Here is a 27570-nt window from a genome sequence, read left to right on the forward strand (position 1 = left end):
TTCCTCAAATTCAGCTGATACAGTAGAGCAGCTAGACTTGTGTCTGGCTCAAGTCGCTGTCCCCACAGTAGCTTAGCAGCCTTCTGTCAAGCTCACAGCAGAGGCCCATGCTCTTCTCTAGAGATGGGCAGAGGGACTCATGGAGCTTGAAGCAAGACACAGATGTGTCTTGATGTGGAAGACACAGACTCAGTCTTCACCTTGACCTGGCCACTTCTTCCATCCCAATCCTGCCCTATAAAACACTTTTAAGTAATTAAGTTTCTTTAAACGTGTTTTAGCCCCAGTGGACATGCAAAGATAACGTCAGAAAGACATGCGAGGCATTAATTACTCAAATCCAACTTGGCGGGAGAACCGCTTCTATGAATGAATGCACTTCATTAATTTTTTCCTCCAGCTCCTTGCTGTATCCCAGCTATAATGTATTTCCTCTCATCCCAGGGGCAATAAACGGACAACAAAAGAAGGATTCGGTGATTTGAGATTCCAGAACTTCTCTCTGCTGAAAAATAGGTCAGAATATTTACTTATTTATTACTGGAGGAGTGAAAGTTCTAATTCTGTGACAGGTAAACTGACCATCACACATACAGAGATACGTACACACAGAGAATAACACACAGGCACAGACACGCTCAAAGAGAAACTCGCACACAGACTCACAGAGAAGAAGAAATTCACACACAGAGTCACACACACATACACAGAGAGAGACCCAAATTCACACAGACACATGCACACACACACATACAGACTCATATACACACATACACAGAGAGAGACTCAAATACGCACAGATTCATGTGCGCACACACATACATACAGACTCATATACTCACACACACAGAGAGAGACTCACATAGAAGAGACGCATATACACATACACACAGAGACTCAAATACACACAGACTCATACAGAAACTCATGCACACCACACACATACACACAGACTCATACACACACATACACAGAGAAAGACTCACATAGAAAGACTCTCACACACACACACACACATATACAACACACACACACACAATGTTATTCTCATTGGATAACTTCACAAAGGTAAAGAAAGGACTTCAGGTGGGCTGACCATACAGCTAGTGTGTGATATACCTTGGCTGATGGGGCCCTGATCTCTACAGCTTTGCTGGCCAGGGCTTCTTTTAAAGTCCACCCAAGTCTCTAGACAGCCCAAGAGAGACACTTTAGGGATCATCTGTCCCCGATGAGTGACTGGGTTGTGGACCCTAGCACTGAAACCTGGTGCTTGGTACATGTGATTCACCCAAGTCCTGGGGAGGTGGTCTTTCTTCCCAGCAGTACCCAAGGTCTCCTTATCTATCAAGTGTTGGTGCCCCTCATCTAGTTCAAGTCAACCTTCTCCATGTATCCTCCAGGTCCTACTATGGGCCACTCTGGCACAGCTCTGAGATCTTAAGGCATGCTGGTGCAGGTGAGCTCCCTGGGCAGAGTGAACAAATGTCCTCAAGACAGGAGAGATAAGCTATTCTTCACAAACATTTTAAGAAAAGGGAATTTTGTAGCTGTGCTCAAACGTCTTTAATGTTTACATTACACACATTTGAATAATGCATTTTAAGTCTGTTTTTCTTATTTCTTGACAATAGCAAGAGATGGGAAATGGAAGGGTTAGAAGCCTTCCTTCCAAGAGAGAGGGTTGAAGCAATTACATACATCAAAGTAATATTTACAGTTACATTTTTGGGAGAAAAGACAGAGAGAGGAGAGTGGTGTTGTTTTTTGGGTTTTTTCCCCCTTTTTTTCAGAAGCAAATTATTTCAGGATGTGTCATAGCATGCTCAAGATATATTAAAAAGAGCAACTGATGATGCTTCCACAACCTGTTCCAGGCCATTTATAAACCAATTTTTTAAAATTCCCATATTCACACAAATCTCTGTACCGCTGCATATTTTATAATGAAAGCATTATATGAATATAAATTAGTTTCTGAGATATATAAATCAAATTAAAATGTCTGAGAATGACATATTTCGGTCCACTCTCTTACTTTAGTATCTGTAAAGTCAAAGAGTTCCGCTCCCATAAAGTGACAATCACTGGCATTGAGCAATGGAGGAGGGGGAAAGCTGCTGATGGGCAGTGTCACCATGCCTGTCCTCTGGGCCTGAGCGAAAGCCTCAGTCAACCTGCTAACTGATGGTATGTCTTCCAGTGGCTATCTCCAGCTGTGGGTTTTAGAAATGTTTCCTGGGGAAAGTTGATTCTCCTTTATGGCTGAATCCCCTGCACTCAACCTGTGTGATATTTGGAGAGTAAATCAATAGTCTCTGTACTCTTCCTGGACCATAGTATATAAATAATACTCAGGGGGTATTCAATATATTCTAGGTTGCATCTCAAGAGCTCATTAAGTATCTCTGAACCCTGCCAATCATATTCTCAGTCTCACATTCAAGGGTGATAAAACAAAAACAAAAACTTCCCTGAAGCTACCCAGCTAGTTGTAACATGATAAACTGAAGGACCATCTTTGTTCGTAAGATAGAAAACAGCCCTGGTATTCATCTCTTGCTGCCTTCATGTCATTAAGCATGGGTATTAACTCTCCATCCTCCTCCAAGTTCATGCATTCACCAAGTTCTTGGCAAGGTGCGTTGCCAAGCTTAATGCTAGGGCATACATGGACGATATGACCCAGGCTATGCAGACCATTCCCACATTTGTAATCTGCCTACAAACCTAAGATAAGAGAGCCTTGCAGCCTTTCAAGGTATTTGCCTGGCTACATTGACAACTACCATTTCTCTTGTGCGCAATTTCCTATGAAGATAGAAGCAGAAACCCTGGTGAGTGTGTTCCAATTGAGATCACACTCAATCAGTATCTGCCATTAGTATGGACCAGACACCCCGAGATGAGTGTGTAAATTCAACATTCACAAGTTTGATCTGAAACAGACATCTTTGTTCCTATTTATAAGTATGGAAAATAGCCTAAGGAGGTGGACGACTCTGGTCATCATCGCAGAAATAGTAACTCAGGATAGCTAGAACTGAACTTCAAATCTGCTGTTACTCCTCGACTCTAGTGTCCAGCCCACAGCTGGTCCCCTCAAGCTGTGGCTCCCCATCTACAGACTGAACCAGCCGTAGGTCAGAAACATTCTGCACTGAGCATGTGCAGTGTTTTCTTGTCCTTATTCCCTAAGTCAAGCTACCAGCTGTTTGTATCATGTCTATATGTATAGCTTTTGTAAGTAATCAAGATAGATTTAAAGTCTACAGGAGTTATGCATAAGTTAGACACAAATATGGAAGTATTTGTTACAGGAGAGTTGAGTGTTCGTAGATTTTGGAACCAATGAGGAGCAGGGGCTGAAACCAATGCCCTGCGGACACCAAGTGACTTGTGTGCTGGGTTTTCTGTTCCCACGCATCACTAATCTGTTCCCACTAAGAATCCCCCATCAAGAAGAAACACGGCATTGCACTCTTGGTCATGACACACACCCAGGATAAGGGTGATGTCTCCCGCAGAGGTCTCTAGGGGATAGGCCTGGCACTGGCAATCTTAACAACCCTCCAAACCCAGAAAGGCAGGTTCCCAGACCCCAAGAACCTGTGAGAAGTAAAAGCCTTGAGGGACAGTCACCTGTGTTAAAAATCCGCCCTCCCATGATTTTCAGATGCTCACTCAGGTTTGAGAAGCTCAGTCAGAAGTTTCGCTTCGGACAGATAGCTGAAGCCTTAGAGCTAGCGATAGAGGGTTAGGGTCTCATTGCTGCTTTTCATTCATGATGACTGGTTCCAATGGATGGAAGGAAGATGGCCTCAAACACAGGATGGAGAAATGATGAAGGACTGTGGTGACAGAGTCTCTCCTACTATAGTCATTTCTAATCCCTTACACAGTTCTCAAGGTCCCTTGTTGAGCCCTAGGGATTGTAAAATGAACAACACACAGCTCTGGCCATCAGGATGTCCAATCAATGATGGGGTGGGAACGTTGGGAGGGGTCAAAAACACAAGCATATCACTCCTGTAAAGCCACAGGCATGACAGAAAAGAAGTGGACCCTATGGGGGTCCAGGGACATAGGATCTGTTGGTCAACCGAAGATGAAGGCCTAACCAAATCCAGACTCCAGCAGGTAGCACAGACAACACTCCGATCTTTGTCTCCATCTTCCTATCCCAAACCTGGAGTAACAGCTTTCCAGGTGGCCAGATAGCTGTGACTTCTCAATGTCCTGATGAGGCAGCCCTCACCCTTCAGAGACAGGAACCCCTCCTATTCTATGCACTAGGATGCCTCTGCGGGGCCCCTGAGGCCATGGAAGATCAGGAGCTGGCTAGCACTGTTGTTTGCCTGCTCTCTCAGACTCTGGTGTTCTCTTGTGCTAAGCAGCTACTCTAGGACTTCATAGCACTGAGAGATCCCAGGGCTCACTTACAGCCTCCATTGTACAGAGGATAGGTTAAGCTTCCAAGAGACCTCACTAGCAAAATCTTCACTGACCATTCAACAGGCTCTCAGAGTATGCATGCATCCACTGGGGTGTCTGCTATCTTATCCCTGAGCCACAACAGACTCAGAGAAACATCTGATGGAAAGGACAAAGGAAATTTAAGATAAAGTCAAGACCCAGGACAGCTTATTAGTGCTGATAACCCAGGTTGTTGGAGATGTGGCTGTCGGTGCCCACAGTCCTCTACAGCGTCAAGTACATACTGCATACTTAAATGGATGGGGGGGGGGAGGACTCTAACCTGGGAACAAGGATGGAGGACAGGCAGGGGAGTAGGAATGGAAGGCAGGAGCCAAGCAGGGAGGTCCAGAGAGAGGCAAAGAGGATTTCCAGCTCTTCAGTTCACTGAAATAATGACCCAGCTAAAGTGGGTGTGGCAAGCCATCCTGCCCTCTGACTCTCCTGCTGTAGCATCCACCCAGGTGGTCAACTTCACCTTCGGTTCTCAGCCCCTGTCACAGACACTCACTGCTTATCAGGAAAGGACTGTAACTCTCAAGGACACGCTGCCTGTCCTCAGAAGTCCATCAGTAGAAGTAGTATACGAATAATCACATATAGCTCTCAGTCCCTCTGAGGAAGCACATGAGTGGGGGGGGGGTGGTCCCCAGGTAAGGGAAAGCACACAGAGGTGTACGTGCTACTGAACATGGAGACTTTTAAAGACATTTGCCCCAAACAATGTTCACTAGTGAACCTGATGAAAAGATTGTGGAGTTGAAAAGGGTTCAGTATGTAAATGTATAGCCACAGATATGTATAGTTGTTATGTATAAAAGAGGAAGGTTCTGGAAACTCACCAGGGAAGTCTTTAAGAAACAGCAGGTCCATTTGTCCACTTATTAAATTAGGAAGCTGAGATGATTTTGCCTTGAATGAATTTCATCAGCTTCCATGGGATGGAAGGCCCTCCCAGTCTGTGCTCTATCGGAAATACAAACCTCCCCCTTCCAGGAAAATATTTGTAAAGAACGAGTCTACTATGTTCGGATACTCCATTGACCTTGTTGGGATAGGGCATGGCCTGCAAAGCATCTCTAGGCCTACATCCTCATGGGATGCTTAGGATCCATGCTTCCCTGAGCATATGCATGCTACATGCATCCTCTCGCCCATCTGCTTCCTTTGCTCATTCACCAACATGCTTGTATGCTTGTGCACATGGCCAAGCCCCGGGCACCATATCAGGTGCCCATTTCCTCCTAGGAGCCACTGTAGTTAGTCTGAGAATTCAAGATGGGCTCTATTCCAGTTGTATGGTTGAATTCAATTAAACAAGTGTAAGGTATATATCCAGCCAATAAAGGAGATTTTGGGGGTCACATCCCCCAAAAAAGACGCATCCATCCATTACGCTCTTTTCCCCACACTGCTGGGAACCCCACTTAGCCCCTTTCCAGCCAACCCTGTGTGTTCCCGTGCTCCCTTCCTGAGCCACAGCTCTGCATATCCTCGCCATGCCAAACTCTCTGCTGTACCTCTCTATTCACATCAGCCTGCTACTGAGCCCTGCAGGTTCTCTACCCACTGAGCATGCTGTGCGTGTCCAGACCTTAGCTCCACAAGCCTCTGAATGGGGTGTCACCAGCCTGGGTGTGAAGCATAGCAACTTTGATCCCAGGGAAACTAACTGAAGTCATCCAGCTTCAACATGAAAGGAATTGCTAATATCTTTAATACCCCGTGTGATACAAGTATTATATAAGAGCCCCAATGTGGGGACATAAATGCTGTTCCCCAGGACAAAGTTTGTGTGAGGCTGTTTTTCCCTCAGTTCCCAATGCAGATATTCAAGTCAAGACAGAAAAGTACCAAACAAAGAAATTTGTGTTCTCCTTCACTTCTTTCTGTATTTAAAGTGATTTTAGTAACTCCTAAATACACCAGTTGTCTTTCAAAAGCAACAGAATTCTATTCTAGAATAATATTCCAATTTTGCGAATAGCACTTAAATAAGATACAGAGTTCAAATCCATGACTCTCAGAAGCTTGGGAGATGAAGAAGACTGATGATGTAACATCAATGGATCACTTCCCCAGAGTTTGCTGCCAAGTTTCAGGGGACAATGAGTTATTAGTCTCCATTCCAAGAGCTCGACCCTGGAGAAGGGGCTTCGTCCCATCTCCTTGGGAGCCAGATGACACACCACCTACACTGTGCCCCAGTAGATCACGGAAACACACTGTCTACATCATAGCATCAAGCGGGCCAGGCAGCAGGAGAGATGGGGGGAGGGGAGAGCTTGTTTGAGTATGTTTTAAAAATTAAAGCTCATTAAATGCATTAAATTATTTAAAAGAATTAAAAATTAAAAATAACTCCAAATTTAAAATCTATTTATAATAAGACTACACATCAGAAAGCTACAGACATGGGAGGGCCAACTTGATCATCAGAATTGCCTGCCAGAGTGACGACACCTGCCACACACACAGGAAAAGCCGAGGAAGGAAACCCTGCTTCCTTCAGGCCCCGATGTGGAAGGGAGCCTGGAGTATAAGGGCAGATGATGCTGCCAGTCTTGAGTTCTACCCAGCTGTGGCCCATTTGCACATGGCTATGTTATTGATGCTGTTGACAAAAGGAAGCCGGAATGCTGTTTGTGATTCCCTGGCAAGGGGCAGCTTGCTAACAGGCCGGTCTCGCTGGAGCACAGGCTGAGCACATCAAATCCCCATGAAGTCAGCTAGCGGCATCTTTCATTCGTCACCACGGGCTGTCAGGCTGCAAAGAGCATTAACACAGGAGCCTTTCCAGAAAGCTCGGCAGCTGCTGGTGTCAGGGTGATGTCCACACTCCCATCCAGACAAACCCAGGGTCCAGCCTCCTGCTTCTACCATCTCAGGCAACAGTGCCAGCCTCCCCACCCCCAAGCCATTTCTCCAGCTCTCTGGATCATAGCAGCAGGCTCAGCTGGAATAACAGCCCCTTCCCTGTTTTGCTGAGGCTTCCTCCACTAATTCACAGGCTTGCACTGACGCACAGAGAACCCCCAGGGTGCAGAATCCCCAAGGACATGACATATGAATACCCAAGCATCATTTCAGGGGCCCCACCCAGAGTGAAGCAGATAAACCACTTTCAGACAGCCTTGGCAATCAGGAGGAAGCTTCCAGATGCACAGCCCTCTGCAAGCTGGGTTGCTGCTCTAGGCTTGTGAATAACAAGGAACTCCGAGTGGAAACCTGACTCTGGCAATAGCTTGTTATGCCGCTCTAGGCAGGTTAAGTTTTAGTTACATCTGCAGAGTGGAAAATGGAGATCCAGTTGGCTGAAACCAATGCCAGAAACCTGTATCTACTGCCTCCAAACGCTTTCTCTGCCCTTGCGTTTTACCATTACTCATGCGTAAACCTAAAAACACATAACATGAGATCAGCTCCCAAACATTCAGCTGTGCACACAGTACCGATAACTACGGGCATGCTGCAGCCACTAGATCATCTCTAAGACCTGCTTTCTTGTAAAAAGCCAAAACACTGTCCCCTTGAATGCCCCATCCTTCTCCTGTCCCTGGCAGCCCTCCCTTCCACTTTCTGTCATCATAACAGCCATGCTGGATCCTATTTGTCTCTTCACAGCATCTGTACAGTGACATCTATGGCTTTCTGTAAGTCAAAAATAAAACTAGAAGCTGGGCTGTTAACGTATCTGTAATCCCAGCACCTGGGAAGCTGAATCAGGGGGATTACAGCGAGTTCAAAGTAAGGCCAGCCTGGGCTATAGAGAGACCTTATCTCAAAAACAATCTGTTAATTGATCAAACCATAAAGGTAAAATAAAAATGTTGCGTCAGCAGGGAAAAGAAATGGAGAGGATAAGTGTAAATAGGTCAGACACTGACGGAGAGGGGAACCAGGTGAGTGCCCAGACAGGCGCTCAATGTTTTAGTTTGGTTTGTTTTTCCATCATCTTTTGTTCAGCTTTTTGTGTGCCAAAGGGCCTCAGTCCAGGGTCTGAGGAGGGGGCAACTATGCCATCTCAGGCCTCAGCTTCCCTGTGGAACTAGCAAATCAGACTATGTGATCTCCGGTGTCACATTCTAAAACACCGGGGAGGCCAAAGTCAGAGGACAGTGGATACAACAGTCAGGGTCCTCTCTGGGACCTGCGGGAGGCTCCTCCTGAGGCTCACATCTGCGTCCAGCACACTTTGAACCCCCCCCCCCTGCAGTGCCTGGGACACTTGCTCCATTCATAGTGACTCACCGGACACAGTCACAGAGATTTGTTCTATTGCACATCCTAAGTTGTACACCTGGGGGCCTTGCGAGACTAATGACAGGCCAGGATGTCAGGGAAGAGACCATGTGTCTAGGGTAACAGGAGAGTGTTCACAGGCCCCTCATGCAGGATTTGCTTCTCACCAGGTAATGTACTGTAAGTTTCTGCTGAAGCTCAGGCAACTTGAAAGGGCACCAACCGCTAACCACAGGGCTCCAGGCTGCCGATGTACCATGTCTCCCTCCGCATCCCACAGGAATGGGTAGGGAGAGCAGGCTGGAGGGAAAGCAGAGCTTGAGGCAATTTCCTTGCCTCTCGGTGACTGTCTGGATCAGGCTGTTTGCGCAGCCCTGTGCCCTGTATTTCATATGGGAAGTTCCCCGAGGTCATTTGGAAGATGAAGTTAGGGAAGGGATGGCATCAGAATAGGCAGGAATCTGGACTCCTGAGCTCTGGTCTCCTGGTTACCATTGCTTCATTGCTTAACTATTGTGTGCCCAACGTCCCAGCCACCAGATAGGCCTCATAAATATTTACACGCAATGTGTGTTGCGATGCTCAATTAATTGCAGCTGTGACGCACTTAGAGAGCCTCGGAGGAAAGGTGTGCACAGAGAGCCAGGGGTTATTAAATGCACAAACAAGTCGGCTCACGGAAGCAGCGCCCTTTGGAGCTTTTCAGATTGCCCTGGGGCTTTTCAGATCAGAGCCCAAATCTAGGGAAAAGTTGCTCCCAGGGGGCCACCGTCCAAGGGTGACATTTGTGACTATGCCAAGAACTTGACATCAGAACATGAACAATGACGTGCACACATGATTGACCAAAGAGGAAACGCATGTAATAATTCAAACTCCTTAGTCATCTCAGGTGTGGTAAGCGTCGTCGAGTAGGTAAAGTGGGGTTGGAACGTGGATCCTGGTGGGGAGACACAGCGGGAGGCCACTTCTCATTTAGTGAAGAATGTAAGTTAATAGGAGTCAATACAACCCAGCCAAAAGCATCTGAGACATGTGCCACGAGGGCCTGAGGATGCCCGCACCACTCGGCGCTTTCCTTTACCTGGATTATTGTCTGTCCATGAAGATATTTAGAGATGAGACTAAAATGCTAGGATGGATGAGATTTGCAATCTTGTTTACAGTTGTCAAAATTAGTAGGAAACTAAATCTGCTTGAAAAGTGCCACACAGGCAACAAATGTGTGTGTGTGTGTGTTTTTTTTTTTTTCAGTGACGCTGCATGATAAAGTGTCACAGTGGCATCCTACCCAATCTCATACAAAGACATTTTAAACACCTATGTATCTTAATGTGTCTATGGGCCTGTGTGCAGCCCAGTGGGTCAGAGCACTGATGGAATCCTGATGACTTGAGTTCCATGCCTGTAACCCACCCAAAAAGCCTAGTGCTAGGGCAGGCATCTGTAAATGCAGCCCCGCTGCATTGCCTGGCAGCCCCGCTGCATTGCCTGGCAGCCCACAGGATGGACAGTCCTGGGGTATGAAGCACAGCAATGAGGGGCCTTGCCTCTACAGGGTGGGAGACCCCAAAGAGCTGTCCTCTGACTTCCACATATGTGCTATGACATGGGAACATGCATGCACACACACACTCATATACTCATACATGCACACACATGCATGCATCATTCACACACAATAATACACTATTTTGATTTTAAATGTATGCATGCATCCTCATTGCACACATACACACACATGTGCATGGTACTGATTTTTTTCCCCCTGTCTATGTCTACTATCTTCTTTATTGCTTCTAACAAAACATTCCTTCAAGCTTGCAGTAATACAAACACAAAGGGTTTGCTTCCTGTTTGGATTACACTGGCTGGGGCCGGGTGGGTGATTGCTCAGAGGGGCAAAGCCTAAGAGACCTGAGTTCGAGCCCACATATAAATTAAATAAGAATGTATAGCCAGAAGCAGTAGTACATGTCTATACTCTAGCACTGGGGAGGTGGAAATAAGATGATCCCTGGGGCTCACTGGCCAGCCCAGCATCCATGGTGAGCTCCGGTCTAATGACAGTCCCTGTGTCCAAATGTCAGGGTGGACCACACCTGAGGACAAACTGAGATGCCCTTTGACCTCCACATGCACGCTCACACCTGTGCACCCATACATATATGAACATGCATGTACAGTTTTCACAGAAGGAGTGGTGAAACGCATCTTGGGAGGGCCCACTACTTTGGAGACAGTGTTGAATTCAGTAGCTGACACTCACGTTTGTTCACTTTTCTGCCCTAGGTCATGGCCGCACCTCAGCAGTACCAAAGGTGAGCATGGGTTCTGTGCCCTCTAAGTGATGAGGCAGCCTGGCCTACTGGGCTTTCCTTTCTATTCTTTTCTGACTTCCCATCATTGTTGTGCATATGAAGAAGCAATGACTGTCTCTCTCTCTGCACTGTATGGATGTCTGGGTCTCAGTGGAGAAGACTCAGACAGCCGGGGTCCTTCACACAAGTGGACAACTGTTAAAAGGCTAGAGCCCTTGATGCGGGCTGGGCATGTCACTCACTGGCGACAGGGTTTTAAAAGAGAGTGCATGCCAGGAAGGAAAGCCCACAGAACAGCAACTCGAGGAACCAGGATAGAAGCTACAGCCTTCTTGTGGTCTAGCCTGAGACATCCGGAGCATCGCCTCTGATGTAGCTCTGGATTGCAGGCAAGTTATGTACATTAGGCAAGATTTCAGAAAATGCATTCATCTCAGATAGCTGTGTCCCACCACCCATTAGCAAGCATTAGCCCCAGAGCATAGCTGACTAGTCCATCAGGCCCACAAATCTGCAGGTGTGTGGGTATCCTGGCGCTGCACTGTGGGCCCGAGTTCCTCCCTCTGTGAAACAGGAAGAGACCCAAGCTATTCACTAGTGCCCAGTCCATTCAACTCTCTATTGCAAGGTTCCAAAACATATATAGGTGCAGTAGGAAAATGCGAGGACCCAAAGCACCCCGCTAGAAAAGGGGGGCTGGTAAGGATGCAAGTGAGCGAGCAAAGGGGCACTGGGCTAGAAGAAGTGTACAAGAGAGTGCATGAATCTTTCCCCTTGTTTTATTTAAATTTGAAGCAAGGTTGTTTTACAAGCCAACCTCAGTTCCCTCACCCTCACCAAATCCTGCTCCCCAGGGAGGGTGAGGCCCTCCATGGGGAGCCTTCAAAGTCTGTCACATCATTTGGGGCAGGGCCTAGACCCTCCCCCATCTTGGCTGAGAAAGTATCCCTCTATGTGGAATGGGCTCCTAAAGTCCATTCATATACTAGGGATAAATACTAATCCATTGCTCAAGGCCGCATAGACTAGTGCATGAGTCTTGCAGAGTTCTGTGCCTGCCAAGCATGGAGAGGTTCCTTGCAGGGCACTTTGCAGTGTGCACCCGGCACTCAACTCAGCACAGACTGCAATAGAATCAAAAGCCAAGGCACAGTCCCAAAGTGAAATGTGAGGCTAAACAATGGATGGTGCTCAGCACTCACCCTCCTCCCCTCAGTCTGCCTGAGTGAGTTCCCCTCCAGGCCTGAGTCCTCCAAGGGGAATGCCTCCAAACTGTGCTGCCAGACCCTTTGCTCTCCGAGATGCCTTTTTCTCCCCCCCAGTCTCTCTGAACACCCACTGGAGTCCTGGAGGAGACTAGAACACTCTCAGGGGCTTTGCCCAGGGCAATAAAGCCGTTTATTGGTTACATCGGATGGTAACTCGGAAACCATGAGAGTGAAACAGCATGTCAATGTAGCCAGTTGTATTACCTTCTCCATCTCGGGTTAGAAGCAGAGAAAAACTCAAAGGTGCATATTCCATTTCATTGACAAAATTCTATAAATACAGGGAAAAGAAAGATTTTTAAAAAGTCAACTCAGATTAAAAAAAAAAATGCCCATGCCTGCCCAGACACAGATGCATCTACTATACCATTCCAAAACTGTATATAAGATCTCAAGGTGCCTGTCACAGACCACTCAAAGGTCTGCAAAACTGTAACAAATATGGTGTAACTAAGGACATGCATGAAGGTTGACATCAGAGAATGGCCATCTCGGGACAGTCACCCATTCTCATAGGTCTTCGTGGTGTTTGCATTTTTCATTAAAGGATTTGTCGAACACATGATGGGTCATGCATGAGAGAGAATTCCTTGCAGCTGTTTTTACTGAGGAAGTCTGTTCATGCCCATGGCTGCTTGTTTGTGAAAGAACAGGCAGGAAGACATTGTGTACAATATGAACAGGTGTATAGATGCACATGTTGCGGTGTGTGTACATATGTGAGCATCTCATACAATGTGCACAATGTAAGAAGACATTAATGTACCACTGTGTTGAGTCTCTGTGTCTATCTCTCTGTGTCTCTGTGTGTATATTTCTATCTCTCTCTCCTCTCCCTCTCTTCCTCACCACCGTGTGTGTGTGTGTGTGTGTGTGTGTGTGTGTGTGTGGTGTGTCTGTGCTTGTCAGTGTGTGTGTGTGTGTGTGTGTGTATGTATCTCTCTATGTGTATCTGTGTGTCACGGTGAGGGAATGTCGGCAATCAAACATTTATATTAGTTGTGTCAGTGACTCGACGTTGCTTCTCTTTTGCATATCTGTGTCTCACAATTTCTTCCACAGAACCATACAGTTTTATATAGTAGGAATAATCTATCAAAAACTGAATGCTTAGCAAACCCTCCAGGCCTGGATAAGACAGACTCATCCTGGGATGCAAAGGATGTGTCAGGGTAGCTGCCCCCTCAGAGTGTGGTGCTGTTATCCAACAGGATAACTGTGAGCTACCTCCTTCCAGCGCCTATGGAATGAAATCCCGGACAAGTGACAACCTTGTTCAGAAAGTGTGTCCCTCTGTCCTAAAATCCCCATAGGCTGGGGCAGAGCAGGGGGAAATAAGAAATTGGCTGAAACGAGATATTTCATTTTTCCAGAAACATTTGGGTTTTGTCCTTCTAGTTTTCTAAGGTAATGGGTATTAAAAATCAATTAAAGGTTGATTTTTCTCCCACTTTTAAAAGAAAAAGTAGTAAAGATTTTTAAGACTAGTAGACACGCCAGTGGGTACAAAATATGTGGGCCTCCAGCGACCCCTGCTGGCTAATTCTGTGCATTGCATTAACTGAGCTAAATGAACTGGAAGGGCCATGAGTCTGTTTCTCCCCAATGCTTGAGAACACTAATGGACAGAACAAATCACGAAAACGGCAGCCGAGCTAAAGTGAGGCTCTCACAACACACTTGGAAGAAAAAGTCACAGTTTTGGGTCACCCGAAGACTGGCAAATCCAAGGACTAACAGTCGCCTTCAACATACAGTGTGTTTCAGAATCACCGGAGCACACAAGCAAGACCTCCAGCCCATCCCAAGGTTTCTACTTTGGCTGCCCTTTGCTGAAGCCAAGGAAGCATTCTTTTTAAGAAGATAATTCCAATGCAGGTAGTTCTAGAATGTTCTTTAGAGAATGGCTTGCTGAGACAAAGAACAAAAAACAAAGAAAAAGAAATCTCTACATACCCACAATGTCCCCACCTAGAGGCCTCTGATGGTGGTCTGGACAGCCACTGTGTTAATCTGGGGTTTCTTCCCTGAGGAGTGGGGGTGAGGACTGCCTCTCCTTCACTCATCTGTCTAATCTAGCCAGCCAGTTTACCGCTGGTTCCTAATGTGACAGCTACAACCACAGAGAAATGAAACGTTAAGGTCTGACAGACCCAACTGAGCATGTGCGTTCCAGAGGAAGAGATGAAAACCTAGTGAAGGCAGTGACTTCCCGGGGACCACTGGGTGACAACTTTAGGCCTGAGCTCTGGCTCCTAGTGAGCATTTCCTCTCCATGTTTGGGACTGCGAATTGGCAGCTCGTGGTATCCGAGGCAAGGGGCTGTGCATCAGCAAATAGAGCTGGGAGACGCAGAAAGCTTCTCTTTCCGTAGTGTGTGCCAGGCATCTTATAACCTTGTCTGGCTTAGCTGTGGGACTGATTTTATTAGACTCCTATATAAATAAGATTGACTGAACCCAAGAGAAATTAGACAGGCTCGCAAGAAAGCAGTAGAGTAGAGCTCAAATCCACATTATATTTGGGGTTGTACAGCAAACAACGTCAGCCTTTGTCATTCATCCATTACAAAAGGGATCGCCAGATGGTAGTGTGGCCACTGAATCCCTGAGCTTCCTGGATGAGAAGGACCTGGCTTGAAGAATTGTTGTGAAAGGTCAACATTTGGTTGTCACTGACACTGAGCACTAGAAAAGCCACAGATAACTTTAAAGCAAGTAAGTTCCCATGCTGGAGCAGAAGGCTGAGCTATAGGCTTGACTGGGCTATGTGGCTGAATTTGAAAAGACAAGCACATTGCACATTGTTCCAGGGCACTGAGCCAAAAAGTCACACACTCTGGAAAGCTGTGATTTTCTGCCTTGATAACATAGACTAAACTTCTCAGCAGCTATTTAGAATGCCATACTGCTGAACCCTTCCACAGGGTAACATCAGTTAACCAAGGTTATAAGTGAAGGTGTTTACCTGAGCCCATGTGCTCAGAAAATGACAGGCCAGGATTTGAACCTAGAACAACCCATTAGCCTCCAAGAAATGTACTTGCCTTCCTCCCAGATTTGCTTAGTGACTTTGCTATGTATCCTGCAAGCTCCAAAGCTCACATCTCCAAGGAGCAAAAACATTAGAGGCTGCAAGACATGTAAAAAATCTCCACGGAGGCTCAACCATGAGAAATGCATGCCATATATCTTGTTCTTACATAAGGCGAACCTAGAAATAACCTTCCTAAGGCCTGTGGGCATCTCTGCTTCTGAGAGATCCTTGAATATCCAAACATTTCCCTGTCTTATTGTTTCCTCTACTGTGTTGGCCTCAACCCATGGTAATGACCCCTGTACATCACACCGCAAGAGGAAAAGAGGGAAGTGAGTCACAACTTAAGAAAGGATCCTGGCAACTGTGAGTTGATACTCTGCCTAGAATACATTGACCAGAACTTGGACTTGTGGCCACAGACAGCCACCACTTGGCCAGAAACCCAGCAGGCCTCCAGTGGCACATGGATCCAGGGAAAAGCCCAGATGCCTGGCACATCCAGAGATGGACAGAAGGCAATCTCTGAGCCTTCGTTTTTCAATACATATTTGGCTATGGCTAACTGGTAGCCTGTAGCTCTAGAATCGAGCCGAGGCATTGTACCCTCACTTTCCTCTCCATTCCCCTGACCCTCCCACAGCAGAAATGAAAACAGAACTGAGTTTTGTACAAGACTTCCTGTCTGAGACCTGCTAACCAGCCCTGCTTCCTGAGGGAAGAAACAGTTCTAAAGCTCTACAGGCCTCCCATTTTATTTGTCTCCTCAAATAAGGAAGCATATCCTTGTCCCGGGACCTCCCTGCTCATGATATCCTCAAAGTAGCTATCTCCATGGTAAGCCACCAGGATAACTTTTAGAAGATGGACCAGTCTTGCACGTCCAGAGACCCGTTCCTTCAGGATCTGTGTCGCTATGCTGGACTTCAAGGACTGTCATACATTATACAAAGGAGGCAACTTCTCCGTCACCTCTTCTCAAAATTGAAAAAGAATGGCACTGTGAAAACATATATGAAAAGTAGACCAAATTCCTCAGATTTACGGAGGGCCACCCTTGCTCAGTCTCCCCTCCTTTCATACCTCACTGTTTAAACACACGAGACAAGCCAGGCGCCATGAACAGGGGACCTTAGCTTGAAAGGGGCTGGCCATGTGCCTTTACCATCTTTGTCTCTGCTTCTGGAAGCAAGAGGACAATCGTGGACATTGATGTCAGTAGGGCTGGAGCATTTGCTGTTGGCTGTCAGCAGAGCCCTGGGCTTGACATCTCACAAGTTCATCTTCGCATCCCTCTTAAATATAACTCACAAAGGAATGTTCTTTGTAGAAGGATGTTTTCCTTGAGGGCCACCCAGAAGTTGGGTGTTCCCTGGTGCTAATCGGGACCTGTGCTGTGCGTGATGAGTGACTCCCCAGGTCCTCATAACAACCCTCACCATTTGGAGCTGGTATGGAAGATTACTGAGCAACTTCCTTTCTCTGTTTTGTTTTTTTTTTTTTTTTTTTCCTTTTTTCCAGACAAAATATCTGAGACAACATAAAAGGAGAACGTTGTTGGGGTTTTTGTTTGTAGGTTGGTTAGGTTTTTTTGTTGGGTTATTTTGTTGTTGGTGGTGGTGTTTTGGTGTTTTGTTTGTTTGTTTTTGAGGTCATAATTTCAGAGGTTTCGATACATGGTTAGTTGTCTTGGTTGCTGTAGACCCATGGTGACAAGGACCTTCATAGTAGGGATGATGTCTCAGGAAGATGCATCACCACCCCCACACTAGAACCACAGGCACTCAGGGTCTACACCACAGCATGAGTCAATGCTTGAGTTCCAGGAAGAATGAACCATTGCAGTGGAAATCTGCAGCATGGCTAGAGAAAGGGTTAAGTCCAAGCTCTTCTGGCAATGGAGGAGGCTAAGGTCTGTCTACTTGAGATCCTGGGAATCCGTCACTGGCCCCTTTCTGGGGGTAGTTTCAATGAGTCATAGGCCGTATATGACATGACTCTTTATGGTATACAAGTACCATACACCACCAGTCTCTGTAACGTGCTGGGCTATCGGTATCATCAAGGACTATGAAATGTATCTACTGGCTTCATTCCTGGATGTTATGGAGAAACCAATGTATTAATTGAACAGGACTCACATCTATAATGAATGGACTACAGGTGTCAGGGATGAGAGACATACGGGGTGTTTGTTCTCACATCCCAACCTGATGTGAACACACAGTTGTCCAACATCTTCCAAGACACCTCAGGACTCTGGGCCCCCCTTGTCCCTGTCTGCCACTAGCTGATGCAAAACTGTTGTATGCAGGGCCCAGCATCAGGCTGTAGCCATCCTCAATGACATCTAGCTCACTCTCTGAATCCCAGGTAATAGAACCCATGCCGTGCTTGACCGGTACCGGAAGTCACCCCAGCTGAGCACCCACTGGGAAGGGAAATGGGGCAGGGTGAGTTGCAGAGTCACCCCACTGCCAGACAAGGTTGGGGGAGGGGAGAACAGTGAGGATATTCTAAGTGGGATCTGAGGACCAGAGGATACAGGCACAGGCAAAGTTAGAGGAAAATATTGTGTCACTGCAGCAGAAGAGCGTGGACTGCTGTAAGGACTTGAAAACAGTCTGGGGTACGGAGTCCAAAGGGAAGTAAGAAAGAAGAGGAAAAGGAAGGGAAGGGAAGGGAAGGGAAGGGAAGGGAAGGGAAGGGAAGGGAAGGGAAGGGAAGGGAAGGGAAGAAGAGAAGGACCTTTCAGATTCCTTAAAGAAGCGATTGCTGACTGTTTCCACCACCATCAGGTCAGGAGAGGGACTACAGGTGCAGTAGAGAATGTGGCTTCAGTCTGAATACAAGAAAGAAAAGTGAGAACCCCCAGCCCAGGCTCAGGGTGGAAAACTACTAAGAAGAAACACTGGGGATAATAAAAGCCACCTAACAGCATTCTTACTGAAGGCAAGTGGGGGGGGGGCGGGGGGGAGATGCCACCTGGGGGCTGGTACAAGATGAGGATCCTGTTAGATAAGGAGCATGTTAGAGGATCCTAGTTAGATGTGGTTGGTAGTGAGAAGTGGAAGGGCGTTCTTGCTAAAATTAGACCACAAAGAAACAAGCAGGGAAGCAGAGAATAAGGGCCAACCTGAGGCAGAGCTCTGAGGAGCTAACCTGGGCTTTGAGAAGGGAGAGAATTTTATGTCCTGGCCAGCTTCTTGTCAACTTAACATAAACTAGAGTCCTCAGGGAGGAGGGAACCACAAGGAGAAAAATGTCTCCTGTAGGCAAGTCTGAAGTGCATTTTCTTCATTAATGATCGATGTGTGAGAGGCCACCCCACTGTGAGCAATGCCACCCTAGGCAGCTGGTCCTGGGAGGTGTAAGAAAGGTAGGTGAGCATGAGCCTGGCAGTTAAGTCACTAAGCCAGCATTCCTCCGGGGCCCCTGCCGTTAATTCCAGCCGTCTGGTTCTGGCCTTGAGTTCCCTTCACGAAAGAATACAAGCTGTAAAATGAACTGAATCTTTTCCTACCACAAGAAGGTTTTCATCACAGCAACAGAGAGTAACCAATATATTTATCTAGAAAGAACTGGATGGTACGAGAAAGAGAGCAAGGGGAGGGGCTCAAGGGTCTACTCACGGAATCTGAACGTCCATCCAGGGTGACAGGGACATGAATGGATGTACACCTTAAAGACTATGCTTAAAAAGTATGTATGGAAACCCCCCCCCCAATGGTAAAACAGATGGAAAATCTAGAACACGAAGACAAGGCAATCTTCCCTAGGTAAGACAGGTAGACTCACGACACAGAAATCATCAAACGCCACATCTCTTTAAGTGTGTGTGTGTGTGTGTGTGTGTGTGTGTCATGAAGGAGACAGGAAATGAGCACTGAATGATTTAATGACATAAATATGGCCTGGATGGCCCAAGATGGAAGTCCGGGAAGCAAGGACATCAGATGGCAATGGATACTGACTCTGAGAAGCTAAGGGTGTGTGAGAGTTACAGGTGAGTCAGACACAGACAGACCCGGAGAGGACAGGAGGCACATTTGGGAGACCCAGGGACACTGGTCCTCGGTGGGAGACCCCACAGTGCTCTGTGTGGACAGGGATACAATGACCACACGCAAGGAAGTCTAAAGTTCCTAGCAGCCAAAAGGAAAGGGGACAGCATGCACTCTTAGAAACAATGTGTGTCATTAAATCAAAGTGAACCCCTCTTTAAGAAGCTTGAAGCCTCTAGTCCTGAAGCCTAAGGAACCATCTCGCATGTGTGCTGATAAAACAGACGTGACTGTAAAATTATTTTCTGCTTTACATTCCTCATAGCAGACTAATAACTACAAAAACTAAGCACATAACTAAGGAACTTGCGGTCTACGAGGAAGCAAAGATTCTTCACCCGTGTGAGCAGTGCTTGGGTGGTTTTGCATAATCTGGAAGTAAATTTTAAAACAGAGTATGAGTGGGCAGATGATGTAAGCCATTGTCACAAATGAGCCAAATAGGGGAGCTGAATTACATTGTTCTAACAAAAACTCAGTGGCTCCACTTCTGGATTTTGGGACGCATGCCTGGAGCTGGGAACAGATCCTGGAAGAGATGTGAGCTCTGCCCACAAAGTAGTTGCAGGCTCAGGAGGAGGCGGGTGCCCAGACAAAGATCTGCAAGCACCCTGTGCTGTGTTGTGGTGCTGGGGACCCTCCTCCTCAACTGCCCAGTCCTGCCTGACTGCAGGCCAGGCGCTGTGGAGGGCTCTCCCATCACAAAAGCAAATCAAAATGAACACAAGAGTCCCTCGTGGAAACCAGGGCCCAGGCTTTTGATGCTGCGCGCTGGCATTGGGTTTGCAGTGACACGTGATCTGTGTTTTTCTGACAGGCCGATGTAGGGCGGTTCTCGAGCCTCTTCAGGATCATGTGAGTCTGCTGTGTTCCTTAACTTTTAGTCTCTGATCTTTACAAAGTAAGTGCTGTTGTCTGGGATTCTTCTTACGTCACCCGATGAATTTAAATGGAAGAAACAATTCTTCCAAGTGGCATTCGGTCCTGGTAAAGAAAGTTGCATTTCAGCCCGTGCTCCAATTCTCACAGTCATTGCTAAAGCAGGCAGAGGTGAAAATATTGATACACAGTGCTGGTGTGTATGTTCCGAGACAGGCACTTTACAACGTTCATGGTGAAATTTTAAACTGGAGCAAATTTTTGGAAGGTAATTTTATGACAATGTTCACTTAATAATATAAAGATACACTGGTGGGTTTTTGTTTTGTTTTCGTTCTGTTCCTAGAACTCCATGTTTGAGAGTTTAAAAGAAAGAAAGAGCACACATATCAGACCAATTATCCCACCAAACTCACGGATATTCCGTAACATAGTTTATATAGCAGCATATTGAAATCACACTAAACATGCGAATAGGAAATAGGAAATCATGCTGCCTGTAGCCACTCCTAAGGCCAGTGAGGTAGAAGCCAGTACATTCTCTTGGTCCCTGGGTGACCTGGGAAGCCATCGTCCTGCTTCCTGCCACCTCTTGACCCCATGAACACTACAAAGGATGAAATGACAAAGTGACTTCAGATCACGCGTTGAGCTCTTCGAGCAGGTCTCAAGCTTTCCCAGGGAAATACTAGAAGCAGCACAAAGGACACAAAAGGTGTCCGTTAGCAGTATCCCCAAGAGGCCCCTGTCTGCACTCCCTCCCCAAACTCATTTCCAGGTGTGACTGTGGAGCCCATGCCCATGTGTGAGTCAGAAACTATCATTCACTCACGGTTTCACTACGCTCAGAGCACTTGGCTCTACTTCACTCAAGCTATCAACCAGAGAGAAGTCATCTAACGTCCTGCGCCCCTGCCACAGGACACATGCCAAGAATCTTTGTGTTCACTCAGCCTCCCACCAAATAAGCCAATTTAGTCACCTCCATCTGCCATCAGAGGAACGAAGCAGCCCCCTGTGGTCAGAACGCGGCCTCTGCAACCTAGGCCTAGGACATAGTGGCAACATACCCATACTGTCACCAATACTCTCCCAACCAAAATGTCCCATCTTAGCCCCGTCTATCTCTGAAGGCCCGACAAGAGGGCTAATTTCACGGTGGTTATGCTTGGACTCTGAGGGACAGCTCCAGTGACATCATGGCTTTTTGCCTGGTCATTTATCCCCTCTCCTGTGGGTGAGCAGGCTCTGGTCTTCCTCCTGCTCCAGCTGGAGCATCACAAGGTCTGCTAAACCTGACCTGGACAACTGGCCTGAGATCTCAGCACACACACAGCCTGATCAGGCTTTCTTCACGGAGCACTGCTGGGGATGATGTAGACTATTGGGCTTTTTTCATGGAGCACTGCTGGGGATGTGGACTAGCACACTGAAGGGAAAACTGCTGACTTATCCTATCTCTCAGCTTGTCTGTGAAGAACACAGCATCCTAAACCATGCCCTGCACCCTTGCTCTGACCCAGATGGAAGCTCAGAGACTTCCCCTGGTGGACCTGACAGGTCTCTCCTGCCCTGTTGCCTTAGCAGCTGGGCTCCCTGAGGCTCCTCCCTAGCTTTCCAGACAGGACAGAGAATCTGCTGCTGTCCAGGGTGCACCTCCCCCATCGCCATCATCCTCTGACACCGCCCATCAGAGCAGCAGTGGGGAGCTTTAGTACTTGAGTAGTCTTACTTACGCACCTCCCATTTGATAAACAGGTACAGCTGGAGTTAATGACTCTACTGGCCCATAAGTGTGTGAGTCTGACCATCTAACCCAAAAGAAAATTAAACTGAACCCTAGTAACTAGACAAATTACAACATAAATATTTTAAATCACACCCTTGGGAATAATTACATCCTCAGCCTTATTAAAATCTATGGCTTTATTTACCAATTATATATTAGAAATCTACTATAGAAAAGCCACAATACAGTCAAGTCTATTAAGCAACAACTTCAACTTTATACTGTTTTTTGTTTGTTTGTTTGTTTGTTTTTAACCCTTAACTATAAACTAAGAATCCAAAAAGGAGTTCTAGGGCTGCCCTATCCCTGAAGCAGAATTCCCTCTTCAGAGTAAGGGTCCATGTCCAGGCTAACACTCTCCATCCACCATTGTACTGACTACTCAGTAGCTCTGTACTCTCTGCCCTTCATCTTGAGATATAAAATAATTTTTAATTCAGGTGCTGGGTCAGGTGGAGGTGTTGGAAAGATTCAGCCTACCTATAACCTGTATGGCTTTGTGAAGACACCAATGTCATTCTATATTTGGGAAATTAAGATACAGTTTCCTTATTTGAGACACCACCTGGGGGATGCGCATGAAAACAGATGTCTCTGTGTCCTTGGGTTCTTGGTATCACATGGCCATCCTTAGACCTTTCGGATAGTCACGATTTACAGATGTAATTCCGCCTTTCCACCTGGATTCTCGCTCCGGTGCAAATGGAGACTAACATCACTTCTAGGTAAAGCTGAACATTCCCAGGGTAAAGGTGACTCCTGGTGGCTCTGCATGATTGCCAGGTCCCTGCTTACACAGAGCAGCTGCTGGCTGAAGATGCAACCTAATGGCACACACTCAGGAATGGCTGTGACGCCCCAATGAGAATTTATCTGCTGTACACTGATTCCCTTTCCTGACATCCCCAGGCTTCAGCCCCAGATGGGTGTAAGCCAGCTTGGGCTACCATAGCAAAATGCCACCATTGTCTAGATGGCTTGAATTCAGGTCATTGCCATTATTTTACCTCAGCCCTGAAAGCCAGATATCCAAAGTCAAGGTGCCAAAGGGTTGGTAAGGACTATCCCCCTAGACAGACGACAGGAGGCATCTCCTGTGTCCTTCCCTTGCTAAATGGATGTAATGGGGAGTCATAGGAATTTGAGCATCCTCTTGTCAATTTTTATAAAAATTTCTGACAATTTACCTGAGAAATGCAGCTTGGATTTTTATGTGAATCCTACTGAATGTGTATACCAATTCTTAAAGAATTCTATTTTAACAACTTAAGTCCTCAGCTCATGAACAGTAAGCCTCTTCACACTCGTTAAGGTCTCTTTCCTGATCTTCAAGCAGTATGCCTTCAGGTTTTTAGCACAAGCTTCACTTCTGTGGCCCAGGGTCCTCAAGGGCTAAATTCTTCTTGATATTTTGCTGTTGTTCTTTCCTGTTTTGTTCTCAGGTTGCTATTGGTAATTTATAGAAAAACTAATTGCTGTTGCCATTGCATGCAAACTGAACTGTGAATGGGACCTGACCATGTATTCTGAGACCTTGCTGAATTAGCTCTAAGCTGTACTGGTTCTCAGGGTTCCTGATTTCCCGCATGTAACATCACTACCCAGTTTCCCTTTTCACTTTCTGGGACTCCTGAAAACACTGGGGGGGGGGGTGCCCAAATGATCCAGAATCCTCTGTGTTTTAAAGTCAACTCATTAACAACTTAACCCTGCCCTATCCCCTCACAGCAGGGCAAGATGGGTCTTTGCATGATCAAAGAGATGAGGATATTCCGAAGACACCTCTAGAATTCTCTCTATCTCAAGAATGACATATCTATGTAAGATCTTAGATCCCAGAATCTTAACATCTGCTGCAAAAGAATCATCGTCATCCCCTAAGCCAGCACTGAGACATGTCGCGTGGTCCCTCCCTTTGACTCACTCCAGTGTTCCGCCCACTTAGAGAAGGAACTTGGCTGCAGCCATGGATAGAGAGAAATGCCACAGCGACGATGACTATGAAGACCCTGAGCTCCAGCTGCTAAAGGCGTGGCCGTCGATGAAGATTTTACCAGCAAGACCTATACAGGAGTCAGAATATGCAGGTACCCGGGGATCTGAACAGGCAGGTTCATGTGTAGCAGTGCGCAGTGACTACAGGCTCACCCTCCAGAACTCAGATTTTTGTCTGAATACGGGCTTCCCAGAAGAACTAGCCCCAAAGAGTTCCTCTGAAGTTAAATGAGTCAATTTCTGTTCTCGATTACTGTTGTCGTCAGGGCAGGGTCCGCTTGAGCCTTAGGCCTGTCCCCATGGGGGGAGCATTGGGAGAAGTGGCCAAGCAGGAAGACAGGCATATGAGACACGTGAGGTTAGTCTGCATGGTGAGGGAGAGCAGGAAGGGAAGGTTGATTCGCTCTGCAGGCTGCCAGCCTGTGAACGGACCCGGTTGTAACATTGCGCTCATCAGAAGGGAAGGAGGCTGGCTCCATGCCCACCCTACCTCTCTCCACGTAGGGCAGTGTCAACAGATTCTCTGTTGACAGATTCCACTGTCAAGAGAAGGAGGAAACACACCCAATGTCTGAGGGCCTGGATCACAGACATGAACCTGTAGAACTTTCTTTAGGGAGAATTGTCTTATAGGGGGTGAACAGGTAAGATGACACACAGCCTTCACACCCCTGCACTTCAGAGGCTGAGGCAGGAGGATTTCAAGTTCAAGGCCTGCTTGAGCTGTGTGGTGAGGCAAGAAAAATGATAATGATAATTATTGCCTTGTATTCAGTACGCGAAAGCTCTGACTGAGTATCTACACTAGGCTGTCAGCATTCTAGAACTTACCAACTGATCAAAAAAGATAACAGGGAAATGCTATAAGAGAGTACCAAAGGGAAGAGGAGGATGGCATTGGATGGTGGGCTCCAGGGGCGGATACAGTAGCTCCTGTCTGTGGTTGCACTGAGGAGGCTAAGGCAAGAGAATGGCCACAAGTTTAAGACCAACCTGAGCTATATAGTGAGTTTCAGGCCAGCCTGAGCCATGGTAGGAGACCCTGTCTGAAATCAAACGAATAAATATTCAAACAGAAAAGAAAAATAAAATAGGTGACATAGCATGAATCTTCAAGAACTGGTAGCATTTCTCGGGTGGATAAAAAATGAAGGGTAGCAAAGACAGCTGACCTGAACAAGGGGGAGCTTATGGACCCCAGTGTGATAGCTGGGAAACCAGCGTAGGACCGCCCCGACCCCCTGAACGTGGGTGTTCATTGGGAGGACTGGGCAGTCTGTGGGGCCTCTGGTAGTGGAACAGTTTTTATCCCTAGTGTACAAATGGACTCTGGGAGCCCATTCCACATGGATACTCTCTCAGCCTAGATACATGGGGGAGGGCCTGGGCCCTGCTCCAAATGATGTGACAGACTTTGAAGATCTCCCATGCATTGCCCTGCCTCTTTGAAAGTGGTTTGTTTTGGATTTTTGTTGTTGTTTGGTTTTTGTTTTTTCTTTCACAATGATCTCTCTGGCCACTCTATATACTAGAGAGTGTTTTCTACCCACAACAGTCCCCTTGGGTCATTGTCCACTCTTACTCTTTTGTTCTTTTTGTTTTTTGTTTATTTATTTGTTTGGTTTGGTTTGGGGGGGGCGGTTTTCAGGTTGTTTTGTTTGTTTGTTTGTCTTTGTTTTAGAATGGTTTCTCTGTGTAACAGCCCGAGCTGTCTTGGAACTAGCTTATGACTGCCATGTGAGATGCTGTAATAAACTCGGCTTGGCTTCTACCCTCCTCCCTGAACCCCATCCCCTCAAAAAGAATTGCTTGTCTACCTAGTACCTGCACTGGGATGTCTCCATGAGTTTGAGCAATATGCTGAATCTAGCCAGCTCATGAGGCACAAGCTTACCAGCTTCCTTCTTCCACAGATACACGCTACTTCAAGGATCTGATGGAGGCTCCTCTTCTGTTACCTCCCAAGGCGTCTGCTCCCACTGGGAAGCAAACCCGGAAAGTAGGGATGAGGCAACAGGAAGAAGTGAGTAAAAGGGGACCCTAAGGACCCGGCATGAGGCAGACACTACCCCTAGCTCATAGAGATCTTCCCCAGATCTCCTCCCGCAAGGCATCATGGCCGAGGATGAGTAGGTAGGGCAGGCTTGGGGGAGCTGAAGAGTGTGACTTACAGGATCATGGGCCTTAGGAGGAGTCTAGAAAGAAAGAAAATTTACATTTGCTGAAGACTGACTGTGAGCCAGACATCAGACTACGGAAGTTCCATCTTCTACAGTTATCATTGCACTCTTCAGATGCTCAGTTAAAACATGAATCTCTTTGATAATAACACATCATTTTGCCAAGATTATCAGCCTGGGGTTGTCAACTGTCAAATGGGGCAGCGAGAAGTATCATGGCCTTCTGAACATCTGTAATTCCTGCACAAACCAGACAGGAATTTTACATGCTGGCCTAAAAGGGCATCTAGAGGAAGAGGAGATAACTGTATGGAAATATATTTGTGGAAATTAAATGAAAATGCACTAGATACATGTGCAGGTTCTTATTTTTAATAAAATGTATAATGACCAATACTCTTACTATAGATGTCCATAAAATACTCACCCCCGGTCTGAATGTCATTGGTGACAATATGCTGATACATTCCAGGTTAGTATTCTCTAAACAGACAGAATCATATGAGGAGTCCTTGTCACATTAACATACCCGGGCTCCTCTCTTTTCACACTGAATCCAGTCACAAAAATAAGTTGCACTGAGTTGAGCAAGGGCTCTTCGGCATAAGCTGTACAGTTATGCAGTTCCCAGTTGTAGAATTCTGATTAATATACTCAGCGCTTGATGAGAACATTTGACAGGCTTCAGGCACATGTAGAATCATGTCAATGAGTACCTGTCCAGAAGTTCTATAACACCATGTTCAATTCAAGAAAGTCTCAACAGAACTGGATTTCATTGGTGTGATCCCGGGATTTTATGAAGGGGGGTTGCCACTGTTAGAGTCTCTTTTCCTGACACCATTCACTAGTCCACCCTGCTCCTTAGACTCGAAGCTTCTCTTGATAGTGAGCACCCTTCAGCCTGTCTTGTGCCCACATGACAGATTGTCTATGGGAAACAGTGGTTTATAATGAACCAGATTTATTGCCCATACTTCTGGAGTCCGGATGCCCAAGATGCAGGTGCCAAAACCAGCAAGGCTTTTCTTTCTTCATCATGACATGGCAGAAGGCAGAAGACAAGGGAACGAGGAGAGGGACTGAAAAGAGAGGAAATGGAGCTGGAGCGGCCCTTTTATGAGGTCCACTTGAGGTCTGGCTTGGTGGCGCATGCCTTTAACCCCAGAAGAGCCCTGGCCCGATTACAAGGCACAGAAGGCACTTAGAAGATCTGAGATCTCCTTCTTCAAACTCTCTGACATGCCGGTACACACATGCCTTCATCTGGAGAAATATGTTTCCTGGGGGAAAATAAGCTCATCTGGCTTTGTAAACGCC

The 27570-nt window shown here is 46.6% G+C and overlaps 1 protein-coding gene across 1 annotated transcript in view; it reads left to right on the forward strand.

Annotated features, from left to right (window-relative positions):
• The window catches only part of Clnk (cytokine dependent hematopoietic cell linker), a 231548-nt gene that overhangs the window by 147773 nt on the left and 56205 nt on the right, over positions 1-27570 (forward strand). Inside the window, exons 2-6 of the mRNA XM_051200215.1 lie at positions 445-516; positions 11011-11039; positions 20225-20262; positions 24021-24162; positions 25984-26093. Of these exons, the coding sequence (XP_051056172.1) occupies positions 445-516; positions 11011-11039; positions 20225-20262; positions 24021-24162; positions 25984-26093 (391 nt within the window). The remainder of the gene's footprint in view (positions 1-444; positions 517-11010; positions 11040-20224; positions 20263-24020; positions 24163-25983; positions 26094-27570) is intronic.

This window comes from Phodopus roborovskii, unplaced genomic scaffold (genome assembly GCF_943737965.1).
Source record: "Phodopus roborovskii unplaced genomic scaffold, PHOROB, whole genome shotgun sequence".
NCBI classification, from domain to species: domain Eukaryota; kingdom Metazoa; phylum Chordata; class Mammalia; order Rodentia; family Cricetidae; genus Phodopus; species Phodopus roborovskii.